The following is a 15,057-nucleotide window of genomic DNA, read 5'->3' on the forward strand; positions in this document are numbered from 1 at the left end:
AAATGTAACTTTTTGGTAAGGACCTCTGCAATTGATGCAGTGATCGGTTAATGAAAATTGTGACAATTTTTACGTTTTTGTTCAAATTTTACTTTTCAATTTGCCAAAAATTTGCGTACAATCACAGTTTTCAGTGATAGATTGTATTATTTTCAATTTTCAGGCAGCAAAGGTTCAGCTGATTGAGGAAAAGAGGCTGAGAATGGAGCAGAGGCTACAGAGAGCAGCGGAAAACAGAGACCAGAGACTAAAAGTAATTCTTTCACAATATTTTTGAGTGTATAACAAAACAAAAGAGGCGACGGAAGACCCCAAAGGAGATGGTCCGACAACATAGTCACTGTGGGGGGTAGAAACTGGCTGCAACCAGCAATGGACCGAAGGAAATGTGGAAAAATATAGAAGAGGCCTATATCCAGCAGTGGAGGACAGAGGCCTCATGAAGAAGATAAAGAAGAAAGAAACAACTGTATTGTTTTTCTAACATTTATTTTATTTGACCAGTGATAGGGTTTCATCGTTACCAACATCATCCTATAGTCTGATGATGTCGATAATGATAACATCCGGTGACACTGGTCAAATGAAATATTAGTGGAAAAAAACCATATACACCGCTCGGCTGTCCAAACTTAAAACACAGTAAGGGACATTTTTTTGTACTACTTTTTTTTGCATTTTTGGATAAAATAGAATCTAACTAAAGAAAAGAAAAAAACCTACTACAAAAAAAATGTTCCTTACTGTGTTTTGAGTTTGGACAGCCGCGCTGTAGTTGTTGTTTTATTATATAAAATGCAGTTCCACCAAGAAATGTCTGTACAAAACTTAAAACTTTTTATTGTATCTATGTTTTTAACTAACTTACCTTCATGCTTTTTCACCACAGCGGTAGGCAGAGAGAATAAAATCCTACACCACTCTGTCTTTGAGAAAAATCTTCGCCTCTTTCACAGTCATGCATCTCTTCATACATACCCGCCGATTTTTTATATTATTCCGACTCCTGACGTGACGTGACTTTTGAGTAAATGAATTGATCATATCAAGTTTTCCTTGTGTATTCTCCTACTGCTATTTCTGACTACATTAGCCTCATAAATTTGTTTTACTGTTCTTTCCTCACTCATTCGTTCCACATGTCCAAACCTTCTCAACACACCTTTCTCAATTTTAATCTTATTGATAATGCTTATCCCAGCATTGGATTCTTTCCTTAATTCACCATACAAACATCTATCATACATCGTTCTGCCGCACATTTGTCAACTTCATGTTTCACTTCCATGCATTAGGGTCGGAATGAGGACTGCATTGTGTACTGCCAGTTTAGCTTTCGTTGATAGGGTTTAATTTGCTATGGACTGAATCCAGTGCACAGTTCACTCTGTTTCCAGCATTCACTCTCCTTTCCATAATGTGAGTTGTTTGTTTTATACCATTTGAGTGAGTGGTGCATTTGTCACCTATCTCCCTCTCTCGGTATCTCTCCACATTTGGTTTCAACAATAGCACATACTGTTAACCTTTGGGGAGTGTTTTTGTTCTACTTCCAATAATAAGAAGCGTTTTCACCAGCCATGTTTTGTATTTTTGTTTGTAGGACATTGTGCGCAAGGCTCACGACGAGGATGAGAAGCTGAGAGAGATCGCCTTCATCAAGCAGCTGGAGGCGGCCAACAAGAGACACGACTTCCTGGTCCTGTGCAGAGAGCAGACGTCGCGGCTTATAGAAGTCAGGGCTGACAGGATGCGGAGATTGGTGCGACTTTTATTTTGATTATAAAAGATAACTCTATTTACCTAAAATATGTACTATTAATTGGATTTAACTTTTTAAATTTTTTATGATATTACACTCAATGACGTCTCAACTGATGACATCTTACTATTGATGACATCTTACTCGATGACGTCTCACTCATTTATGTTTCACTAGATGACGTCTCACTTGATGACATCTCGATGACGTCTAACTCGATGACAACTCACTCGATTACATTTCACTCAATGATGTATCACTGTATGACATCTCACTCAACGACGTTTCACTGGATGACTTCCGGGATTGTTTGTTTTTCTTACAAATAAAATATAAATAGCTGAATCCTTTAAGTCCCCCATAATTTTTTTTAAAGTTATCAACAAGAATACCAACAACAATATTACTGTATTAATTTATTTGTCAATATACAAAAATAAAAATCAAAATTGTCCATTAGAAAATAATTAATTTAGTGTCTCCTAGTATGTCATTAATTCGAGTAAGAATCTCACATACATTTCATGAAGGTTTCTGCTAATAAAATACTTCAATCATAGATATTGCTGACAAAGTTTTGCTTGAAATATGCAGTTGATCTTTTCAATTGAAGCACAAATATTACTTTCTGAAATTCGGGTAATGTGGCTGACAATCATGGGTAGAATAGTAACTGTAACAAAGTGTATGATGTGATCACTCAAATTAGCGACTGACATGTTGTAAACCCTGTGAATGCCCATATTTCCACATTCTCCCCTCAGTAGACTTCTTCATCTATGTTGAGATATCGATAAAATAAAATAAATTTCAGCTACATAAAATAGTTTCGTTTTCAGAAAAATATGACTGATTTTTCCTCATTCGAAATAATTGAAAATAATAGTAAAAAATCCTATTATTTTGATATTTTTTTGTTAGTAAAAATAATAATTTTTTGTTATTAAAAATTTAATTTATTTGGTTTGTTTCTGATTTTGATATTTACAGGAAGAAAAGGCTGCAAAGGAGGCTGCCGTCGAAGAGAGACGGAAAGCTTTGGAGACAGAGAGAATCATGAAGCTGGACAAGATGAGAGAGAGCAGGAGGCAGAGAGAGGAAAGAGTGGGACGGCAACAACTGCAAAAGGAAAAGGAGAGAGCGCAACAGGCCGAAGAGAAGGTACAGTGCGACATATGTCGATTCATATCTAGTCCGGCATTGTATCGCAGTGGTTGGCTCGTCCAATTTTTCAAATTTTTCAAAAAAATGGTATTTAACTAATTGCTGTATGGATGTTGAAAATCAGAGAAAAAACTATTTTGAAAGAAAAAGAGCTTTTAATTTCAAGTTAAGACAGCTTCAGGCACCTCAGTGATTGAAGCGCTACGTGCAGCGCAGTCAAGGGATAACTGGAGAAGAGTCATTGCTTCTACAAGGGTCACAACCCTCAGTAAGGAGTAAGAGCGCTTGTGCACTACACGGAATTTTACCGTCCGGTTAGGATGAAAAAACGGATGATCGACTTGCGCACTTGTCCGTCTTTCTTCGGATCGGTGTGCTCGACCAGTGCGTGTGAATTTGATCACGGTAAACTGTCGCAGTCACTTTTACAAAAAAAAAAAAAAAGGACTGCCGGACATAAAAATTTGAAAAATTTTAAGAAGTTGAAAGACCAATTGTAGACTAATTCCGTGTGATGAGACGTTCATTTACATAATTTAAAAAGACACTTTGACAAGGGTCACAACCCTCAGTAATGAGGAGTAAGAGCGCTTGTGTACTACATGGAATTTTACCAAGACGACAATTTTTTTGAAGAAAGACCAATTGTAGACTAATTTGGTGCGATGTTGCATTTCGTCAGGCGCGCGGGAGGTCGGAGCGGCTGTCGGCGCTGCAGGCGGCACAGGCGGCCACGGCGCAGGCGCTGCGGAGGAGGATCTCGCTGAAGCAGCGGGAGACGGCGCGGCGCCACCAGCAGACCATCTCGCTCATCCGCCAGCGCGCCCTGGAGCTCTCCTCGCAGCGCCCCGAGCCCGCGCCGCACGAGAACCTGCTCCCCAGGACCCACAAGGTTGGCAACTAATAGACCAAACGTCTTTTGAAATGTGGATTCTGGATGAATTTTTTTATTTTTTTTTTATACATTTATTTAAATCACAATTTTTACATATTTAGAACATTTTTTTGCAGAGACCCACCCAATCACCTTGTGTGTCTTGTCGGTGGAGTTCTTTTAATACATTTTTTATTGTTTTTAACGATTTTAACCTAATATACACACAAAAAAAAATATACAGTGAAACCTCTATCTATTGTTCCTCGAATAATCGTTCTCCCGGATGTGTCTTTATTTCTTCTACCCCAAATTAATTTCATAGAAAAATAGATCGCTTCGATCGTTTCTTCCCACCATTTTACCGCATTCATTGTTTGAATTACGCTGCATATTTGAAATAATTTTCTGTTTTTTTTTTACATTTTGAAAAAAATTACTCAAATTTTTTACAATTGACGACAGTATTTCAACGGGTGAGATACAGACTATCAAAAGCTTGTGTGATGGATACAGCAGAAGAGGTCTGAAGATCTTTGGGTTCTGTTCAGCTTTGTTTTTTTTTAAAAATTAATACATTTAATTATATCTAAAACTTGTATTCTTAAAATTTCAATTTACCAATGGTTATGCTGATTGGGGGGACGGTATTTTTACTCGATTGTATGTCCTTGTGTATTGACTTCTTTATCCCGCATTCATTGTTTTCCCACATTTATAGTTTATTTCAATAGGTCCCTTTAAAAACGATAGAAAGAGGTTTCACTGTATATTGAAAAATGTCCCAACTGCATTCCCAGATCTGATACAGAAGCATCTAGGCTTCCTGAGAGACCTTCTCTTGCAAAGCAATTTTTTTAAACTATGTTTTATTCAAAATGTAATACAAATTTTTATCCCTAGATTGTATTGTAGATATAAAGTAAAAGTTTGTTTATTTAAAATTCTTTAAAAACATTGTTTGCGTGAAACTCTTTAAAGCATCTTTTACATACTGTTGGTAGAGAGCGGGACACGCTTATAAGCGTTTTATTTGTTTACTTGTGGTAGGGTACGAGAGATGCCAAAAAACATTGCACAGATGGGAATTGGGTTTGTGGTTATTTGTGATAAGTACACGACCCTCATTAGAACAGTAATTAATGTCAGGGTTAATAAATGTGGCCCGACAACAATGTGTCAACAGTTAATTTAATTTTTTTTGCTTTTTTTGCAGATACTTTGTGGCATATATAATTTTTTCAATGCAAAACTCAAAGTTTTTTTAAACCATTTTTATTTTTGGTACTTATTTCCAACCGGTTATGACAAGCACCTCGTCATCTTCAGGGATGGATATGTAATTTTACACATTTCTTTTCAGCTTGTATTAGACCATAATCAAGGAAAAGCGAGTCAGGATTTATTGAAGAAAAATGACCCATCAAACAGAGATTCTATAACTCCGCAGCGGGATTCCAATTCTGATGAAAATAATGGCATCAGTAATGATGACGGTGAGTTACTCACACTTTTATCTAAATACTGTATTTACAACATTTTAGGTATGTACAAATTCTTGTTCACACATCGCTCACTCCTTTCAAGAACGTCATAAATCAAAAAACTCGATTTTTCAGGAGAACGTTTTTAAAGTTTAAAAATATAACACAATGTATTTAAAATAAATATCAAGCCACTTATTGAACTTCTTACTGTGCAACATATGTTTTTAAGCATAACCTGAGGGATTTTTCTCCATTTGAAAAATATTTATTTTATTTAAAAATAATAATTAAACAATACCTTGTCTTCAAAATACAAAAACAACACTTTCTGCCCTGTAGCGGGTAAATATTAAGTTAAAAATAAGATTCTTTTACTAGGATATAGTACATTTTTTAGGCATTCCGAAAACATGCACAACTAAAAATTGACGATTTTTGATTTATGACGTTCTTGAAAGGAGTGAGCGACATCTGGGTTCCTCTACTTTTGATATCACAACATGGATGAAAAAGAATATGGAAGTATTTACAGGGATTACGACCTGTTATTGCCTGGTTAATAATAATAATAATAATTTTGAATGATTAACATAGCGCCATTTTTGTAAAATACTACCTCAAGGGCGCATATATAGAAGTGTCTCCAAGCTCTTCTGTCTAAATATTCTTTTAATAAATAAAAAATAAAAAAACCCTTATCCGCACCCCAATGGTGCATAGGGCACTACGTCATATAAACGCAGTGTTATCTTGATCATTTACACATGAAGGAAAGGTGATCAGCCCTTCGCTTTAGGTACCAGTCCAGGGTAATATTGAATAAATATGACAGTGAAAAAGTCACTTATATTTATTTTACCCCCCTTGGGAATCGAACCCGGGACCTCCAGAACGGTAGCCGAGCGTGCTGACCATTACACTACGGAGGCAGACATTATATTCTTTTAATTTCCTTAAATATTTTTGTTTATTTTAGGTAACGAGGATAACCGGATTTCTACATCATCATCAAGGGAAAAGCACAAAGCGCAGAAGAAAAAGCTTAAAAAAATCAAGCAAAGATTGTTTACAAAGTACGTACCTAACTTTTTTAAATTTTAATAAAAAAAATTATCGTAAAACATCATAATTAAAAATTTTAAACAATCAAAAGATCGTGTGTTATTATCGGATAATCAGTGTGGGAAGGGTTGAAATGATTTTTTTTGTTCACAGAGGACAAGAGTACGAGGCGTCGTACGAATTCCCCGCAGCGGAAGCCTTCTCCACCAAGAGCAAGATGTCCCGCTCCATCAACCAGATCGCCAGCATAGTCCACCGCCAGCATCACGTCTCCAGCGCCGGGGGCCTGATCTCGGCAGCCCGCAGCCAGAGCATCCTGAAGAGCGGCAGCCTGGAGTCAAGGGTCGGCTCGGTGCATTCCTCGCTGAGCGACCTCAGCAAGAACGGCAGCCTCAAGGGGGAGGGATTCGTCAACGGGCTCGGGGGAAACTTGAACCAGCTGGATCGGTTCTTGGGAGAGCTCTCCAGGATAATGGAAAAGCAGGTGAGGATTTTTAATTTTTTTTAAATTATTTATTTACATAAAGAGGGAGAGGAAGATCCCCACACGATGGACCGATCAAATTAAGGCAGCAGCAGGCACCTCGGTGGTTGGAGCGCTACGTGCAGCGCAGTCAAGGGATAGCTGGAGAAGAGTCATTGCTTCTGCAAGGGTCAACGCCCTCAGCAATGAGGAATAAGACGGAGAAGAATTTACATAATTTTTATTTATTTATTTAAAGAACAATTATAAAACACATTTTAAATGAAAAAATACAATACAATACAAATAAAATAAAAAAAGAGACCAACCAAGTCATCTTGTGTGTCTTGTTCGTGGAGTTCTTTTAACATGCGTTTTTTATACATTTTTTAAAATCTAATTTAACCTAATATACACACAAAAAAGAGATAATTTTTTTAAAGATATAAACTATTGTACAATTTTTTTATAATCTCTTTTTTTTACCCATTCATTTATTTTGCCTTGGTTCCATTTTTTATTTTGACCTCTGACCTCCGTCGGCAACAAATAAAAATGTTCGGAACCATATATGTATTCAAGTGTTGGACTCCCATATTTATTGTTATAACTCGGGACTATCAAACCTTCGTTGGGTGTATCATGGTTGCGTGCTAGAAGATTTCAATATTTCTGTCTATTTTGTTGTTCAACAATGATACTCATCCACGGTATTTATAGATCCACTCAGTGTAATTGTCCTTGTCTCGGGCAGCACTCAACAGCACCTAGACAGTTCTGATCCCCGTCCAATCTCGTATAATCCGGAGCCAGGAGATTGGTCTTCTGCCCACACCTCATCGATATTAACACCTCCTCCGCGATGGTGGGTCTGGTCTGACCCGGTAGTACATAAAATTATCAATTACGTAGTAGATAATTTGATTACGTCGTTTTCCTTCGGTGTAATCATTCTTCAAACATTTACCTACAAATTGAGATATAAACAAAAATTATCAGACCAGATTTGAATGAGTTATTTATAAAAAAAAAAACAAATAAACGTTCAAAAATCGGTATTGAGTAAGGTCAGTTGTTCGCTATCACTGTGTTAGTGTGACGCCACTGCTTTAGTGTGTATCTGCCGTGTCTGTCGATCTCCCTCAAACAAAAACATACATTGTGAATCATACACAAGCAGACCATGCTTCACGCGCATGCGACATGCTCCGTGGTAGTAGTGAGCAGCTGCGCGCGATCGCTTTTGGATGTAAAATGATGCGCTTGGGTAATTCAAATTCAAAACTATCAAAAACTTGAAAATTCTCATACAAAACTTATGACGCATTATCCTATTGCAATGTAGTATTTGGATAAATATATAAAATATAAAAACCTGACGAAAAACGCCTAAAAGGCGATTTCTGTACTGGGTCACATCAGACCCACCACCGCTGGGCGCGTTTTCTTTGAGGGCATCAGGCTTTAGGTGTTAATGATAATTTTGAATTGTTTTTTCCTCCTCCGCAGATCAATCCTTCGGAGAAATTGGCTTGGCAGAAATTGAATGGATTTTCAATTCTCAATGATATTCTTTCAACTGGTACAAATGAGAAAGAAAATTTCACGGATATATCAATGAAGTAAGTGATTTTTTTTGTATATCATGTAGTACATTGGTGGGTATACTGCTAAGACGCAATATATTCCATCTAACATCCAATATTGATGTTAAGAAATTTTTTCAATTTAAGTATTTTTCTCATGATGGAATGGTTATTCTGTAACTGGTAGTTGTGAAGCAGAGTTTTTAAGTGATATGTATTACACATGGTAAACGATGAATGATAATGAGAGTGTTATATTACCATACCACAAGTTAACAGTGCTTTCATATACAAAAAATAAAAAATAAAATTATTGTTGACTCTAGAACAGAATATTTTAGTAATTTTATATTGTCTTTTCTCAGGACCCTCATTACTGCGGGCAATCTCTACAGATTGGCGTGCCTCAACTGTCCCCAGAACTGTGACTATGTCATCTTGTCTAATAAAATCATCTGTCTCGTCGATCTCATGTTGCAAAGACTGCAGGTAAGTTCTTTTACTTCTATTATTATTATCATTAATTTATTAGAAATTAATTAAAGTTAACCCTTAGCATACTTAGTGTAGTTTAACCTTTTAACCGCGTTAACTTTGTTCCTGAGAGATGCCCGTGCGCGGCGGTATTTCGCCGTTTTAAAATGATTACTTTTATCATGTATTTAGTTAAGAAATGATTTATTTTCCTAAACAAAAACATTCAATGGGATTCATTGTGCCTTTTTGGTACTCTATAATACACTTGTGTCACATTATTCTTGAAATATATCGTAATATTAACAAATAAGATCGTAACATAAATAAATCAAAGCACGCATTGTGTGTCACTCTTACCCACTGGCGATGCGTAGCGTCGAGAGTGAGACAGATATAGGGCATGATTATGGCGCTGACTAATTATCGACCTCAAGAAAAATCAGGGATCTGTTTTTTTATTTATCCTTGTGATGTTACAAATTATAAGTCAGATATTTCAACAGATGTCATAAGGCCAAGGATTGACGTATTATTTTATCCAAAGTCCCACACGATGAAAAAATCCCTCCATGTTGAACTGAGGTTCGAAACTTGGAGCAAAGTAAAAACACTTACGTTTATGCGAGTCGCGTGGATCCAGTTAAAACCTTTAAACATGGTAGCTTAAAGAAAATATTATTCATTACAATATTTCCGCTTATATCAGTAGTAATAAACCATTTTAACCTTTTAACTGCCGGCAGGTACATGTATGGTGGTACCCAGCAAGCCGCAAATTTTACGACAAATAAAACCTTCCAAACATATTGTTATTGAAAAAGTAAAAACATTTATTTATAAAAGTTACTAAATAAATGAAGAGCGCGCCAGTCTTGCAGTCATTTATCCATAATCATAAAATTAATTGTTCATGGTGCAGGGTTGTCACAAAATTTGTCATAGAAAATATGAAAACTAAATTATATATCAAAAGTAATTGTTCATGTTAGTTTAATATTAAAAGTATACACACACACTATGATTTAAAAAAAAATAAAAAATAAAAAATCATTGTCATCAGATTCGGCAGTGACGGTAACTCGGGGATTATTGGACAACCCTGTGCGCTATCAGTTGTTCCGACGACAAAACTCTCTTTAATTTACATTTAAAGTGGTAAAAACAAATTCTGTTTCAATTCTAAGTATGCAAAGATATTCTCAATAGATGTCACTATGCGTTCAATATATTTGTACATTTTAAATAATTGAGTTTCTTTACTGAAAGCCCATTTAAAACGGCGCGTCTTAAGACGTGATTTTTGTATGAGCGGCGCTCCGTTCACAGAAAATTATACGTCTTAAGACGCTTTTGGCAGTTAACCGGTCAACCAATTGATGCTTTTGAACGAGCAGTGTTCGCGGACGGCGCATGTGTCACATTGTGCCAACTCGAACACTGCTCACGTATTTCCACTTGTTTGCGTTACAAATCTTAGAAAACAACCCAAGTGGGCTCACCAGTTGCCATTTGACACTTTTTATTGGAAATTATTTGATGAATTACCAAATTTAATCTTTTTTTATAACTATAATTAACCATCAGGCTGCTTCGCGCCAGCAGAGGTAATAGAACGCCACACCACTCAGTCTTTGGAAACTTTCTTAGCCTCTTCCATACTCATACATCTCCTCATACAAATCCGCCAATTATTTCAACTATATGGATTTTTTTAAATGAAGTTTAATTTTTTTTTTTTTTTTCTGTTTTGTTTTTTTAATTGAGACAAATTTAAAATTATGTAAACTTTTCAAATTGATAAATAAAGAACCTGATATTTTTAGTTCTAAATATATGTGTGAAAAAATCGCAGTATAGAGCTCATTGAAATCGTGATAGAAGTTTAAATTTGGGTGCCACACTGTGTGCCAAACATGCTTTGGGCATAACCGAAAATGGCACGGATTGTGTGCCGATTGCCGTTGAAGGGTTGATAAAAATTTGTATCGTTTTTCATGGATAGAGACATCGTTTGAAAGTTTTGCTAAACATTTTATGAAATTTAGTAGGGATCTATTTTCAACTTCAGTCTGGTTTTGGGCATTGACATACAGATGGCAGTAACTGTATTTTTTTTCTATAAGCTTTTATTATCTACTAGCTGTGGTGGGTCAGTTTAGTTAACTGGAAAATATAAAAATAGGTACCACACATTTTTAATATCGCTCACTCCTTTCAACGTCATATATAAGAAATCGTCAATTTTCCATTGTGCATGTTTCTGAATGCCCAAAAAATGTACTATATCCCAGCAAAAGAGGCATACTTTTAACTTAATATTTACCCGCTACAGGGCAGAAAGTGTTGTTTTTGCATTTTGAAAAAAAAGTATTGTTTAATTATCTTTTTAAATATACTAAATATTTTTCAAATGGAGAAAAAACATTCAGGTTTTACCTAAAAAGATCTGTTGCACAGTAAAAAGTTCAATAAGTGGCTTGATATTTATTTTTAATACATTTATTACATTTTTTAACTTTAAAAACGATCTCCTGAAAAATCAAGTTTTTCGATATATGACGTTGTTGAAAGGAGTAAGCGATATGTCAATATTGTGCGGTCCACAAATGGCATTGTATCAACAATATACAGTCTGTTCACAGTTATTTTACCTCAAGTTTTTTTTCAAATTATTTATTTGGCAGTATAAATAATTAAAAAAAAAAACTAGAGGTAAAATAACTGTGAACAGACTGTAGTTTAGTTATTTAGGGTTAAAGAAAATGAAGTTGCGATTTATCATACATTGGGTCTTAAATGCAGTTAGGATAGTTCTTCTATCGCCGCTTGGATTCGCTACCAGTTTCGTAACGATTCTGTGTGCTGTAAGACACTGAAATGCATCAGACGGAAATAGATGCTTTCAACCCTTTGTGATTTCATATAGCGAGCCATTAAGGAGGAAATGATATCATATTTCACAATAAACAGGGCCGAGAGACGTACCAGGAGGGCAGAAATGGGAAGGGGTAGTTGGACAAATTATTTTTAGGATAATATATCGCTCACTCCTTTCAACAACGTCATATATATATTTTAAAAAAAACTCGATATTTCAGGAGAACGTTTTTAAAGTTTAAAAATATAATACAATGTATTAAAAATAAATATCAAGCCACTTATTGAACTTTTTACTGTGCGACAGATCTTTTTAGATAAAACCTGAATGTTTTTTTCCATTTGAAAAATATTTAGTATATTTAAAAAATAATTAAACAATACCTTTTCTTCAAAATGCAAAAACAACACTTTCTGCCCTGTAGCGGGTAAATATTAAGTTTAAAATATGCCACTTTTGCTAGGATATAGTACATTTTCTGGGCATTCCGAAAACATGCACAACTGAAAATTGACGATTTTTTTTATATATGACGTTGTTGAAAGGAGTGAGCGATACATATTCTTTGGGTAAAAAAAACATAATTTTCCTAAATATGTGTGGGTTATTTATAACTCACATACAGTATCGAACAGATTAATTGAAACAAAACTTTTTTTGTAGTAGGTACTTTCGTAAAATGGTTTGTTTATTAGTTATATCACAATTTATATATTTAATATGATCTCATTCGGGCTCAATCAAAGATTTTACTCTTCTTGGCATCTATTATATAAGGTTTTAGCACGTGGCTGCCATTTTTTCGTCTCGAAACCATAACTGAATTATGGACAAAATGAGCTTTGCCACCGTAGTGCAATCAATTTTGGAGAGCCGATTCTTACAGATTGTCGATAGATTTTTAATAAGGTTTATGTCTGGTGAAATTCTTGACCAGTCAAACACAGTTCATTGTTTTTGTGTGAAAATTTTCATCATTTTTTTGTATTTGTGGTATTTAAATCCAGCTGAAATATTCCATTACTGTTTGACCTTCGTTTTGTATCTCTGGTAGTATATTTTCCAATAGAATTGGGTATAAAATAATTGGGTGTAATATATATAAAGAAATCAAATTAGTATGTGGGTTATTTGTAACTCACATATAATGTAATACATTTGTATAACATATTAATAATAACTGGCTCGTTAAATTAACACTTCAAAGATGAAAAAAAAATACTACAAATTTTCTTGGTAAATACCACAATTTCTTTAAATCCATAATGTATATATGTGTGTATATTTTACTGGTAAAAATATACATATTTGGGCGTATAATAATATAATAATCAGCGGGTATGCATGAGGAGAAGCATGAATGTGGAAGAGGTGAATTGTCTGCAAAGATAGATTGGTGTGGCGTTCTATTGTCCCCGCCTACCCATGCGTCTATTCTCAATCTTGATGTATGGAAATGAAACACGGAGATGACAAATAAACGAATGTGCAGTCGAAATGGGATTTTTCAGACAAATATGCTGAAAAACGACGTATATAGATGTTCGAATGGTGCAATAAAGATGCAAGGCTGAGATAAGCATTATCGATAAAATTAAGAAAGGTGTGTTGATATGGTTTGGGGATGTGGAACGAACGTGTGAGGAAAGAACAGTAAAACAGATTTATGAGGCGAATGTAGTTGAAAATAGGAACAGAGGAAACATTGGCAAGATCAAGTATGTCAAATACTTGAACGCGGTCAGGTCAGAAGTCGGAATAATCGGCGGGTATGTATGAGTGTAGAAGAAGCGAGGAATGTTTGCAAAGACAGAATGATGTGGCGGTCTATTCTTTCTGCCTACCCCTTCGGAGAATCAACGTGAAGGTTAGTTTGTTAGCTAAAAATATGGTTCTTTTCATATGTAACTTCCAACGTAATGCATCTCCATGTTATTTATTTTATTTTTGTAATATTGTAAAATCGAGGGGCGGTCGATTTCTCGCGTTTCTTTTCACCCCGTTCGGTTTTATGTTCGCGAAACTTCAAGTTGTAAAAATTAACGACCGAACATTTTCAATCAGGTTTTTTTTTGCCTACCGTTTCAAAAAATCGATGCGTACGTGATGTTGTAAATTCGTGTACGCTAAAAGGGTCGCTTTTTCGCTACATTGCTTGCAATAAAAAAAAAATACGCAAAAACCGTATTTTTAACCTTTTTTTTCGAATCATCGTGTGATTATTTTATTTTCATTAGTTGATTCGGCAGTCACTTGTCTTATTTGAGGATTAACTATTTGGTAAATACAACTTTTTATTCAAATCTGTTGTGACACATCGCTCACTCCTTTCAACAACGTCATATATCAAAAAACTTTATTTTTCAGGAAATCGTTTTTAAAGTTTAATAATATAATACGATGTATTAAAAATAAATATCAAGCCACTTATTGAACTTTTTACTGTGGAATAAATATTTTTAGCTAAAACCTGAAGGTTTTCTCTCCATTTAAAAAATATGTAGTAAGTATATTTAAAAAAATACAACACATTTTCTTCAAAATGCAAAAACAACACTTTCTGCCCTGAAGCGGGTAAATATTAAGTTAAAAATATGCCGCTTTTACTGGGATATAGTACATTTTCTGGGCATTCCCAAAACATGCACAACTGAAAATTGTCGATTTTCGATATACTTATGACGTTGTTGAAAGGAGTAAGCGATATGTAAGTGTTGTGTACTGGGCACTGTTCTCGTGTTATACAGCATATGGCTTTATCAGCATAATAGACATATGGAATTAGTCCTGATAAGGTGATACGGCGGAGAGGGTTCACTATTTGTGATTCCTGTACAAACGCGATTAATTATTATTACTATGATGCAATATTGAGTGACTAGACATATTTACATACACCCGATACAATATAATCAAATGTACCTAAAACTAACTAACTAACTAACCATCACGCCGCTTCCCCGCAGGGGTTGGCAGAGAGAATCGAGCGCCACACCACTCTGTCCTTGCAAACATTCTTTGCCTCTTCTACATTCATGCATCTCCTCATACATACCCGACGATTATTACGACTCCTGACCCGGCCGCTTTCAAGTATTTGACATACCTGATTGTGCCAAGTTTTCCTCGGTCGTCCTCTGCTTCTTTTTCCAACTACATTCGCCTCATAAATTTGTTTAACCGTTCTTTCTTCACTCATGCGCTCCACATGTCCAAACCATCTCAACACACCTTTCTTAATTTTATCGATAATGCTTATCTCAGCCTTACATTCTTTCCTTATTTCATCATTCGAACATCTATC

General features: G+C 35.3%; 1 protein-coding gene across 1 annotated transcript in view; it reads left to right on the top strand.

The window, feature by feature from the left end:
• The window catches only part of LOC148301449 (uncharacterized), a 92,186-nt gene that overhangs the window by 13,996 nt on the left and 63,133 nt on the right, over positions 1-15,057 (top strand). Inside the window, exons 7-15 of the mRNA XM_088273240.1 lie at positions 164-253; positions 1,604-1,762; positions 2,753-2,923; positions 3,609-3,818; positions 5,164-5,296; positions 6,264-6,360; positions 6,503-6,833; positions 8,322-8,434; positions 8,764-8,887. Of these exons, the coding sequence (XP_088129366.1) occupies positions 164-253; positions 1,604-1,762; positions 2,753-2,923; positions 3,609-3,818; positions 5,164-5,296; positions 6,264-6,360; positions 6,503-6,833; positions 8,322-8,434; positions 8,764-8,887 (1,428 nt within the window). The remainder of the gene's footprint in view (positions 1-163; positions 254-1,603; positions 1,763-2,752; positions 2,924-3,608; positions 3,819-5,163; positions 5,297-6,263; positions 6,361-6,502; positions 6,834-8,321; positions 8,435-8,763; positions 8,888-15,057) is intronic.

Source organism: Brachycentrus maculatus, unplaced genomic scaffold (genome assembly GCF_059751285.1).
Source record: "Brachycentrus maculatus isolate JH-2025_06_01 unplaced genomic scaffold, ASM5975128v1 h1tg000562l, whole genome shotgun sequence".
Lineage (NCBI taxonomy): Eukaryota > Metazoa > Arthropoda > Insecta > Trichoptera > Brachycentridae > Brachycentrus > Brachycentrus maculatus.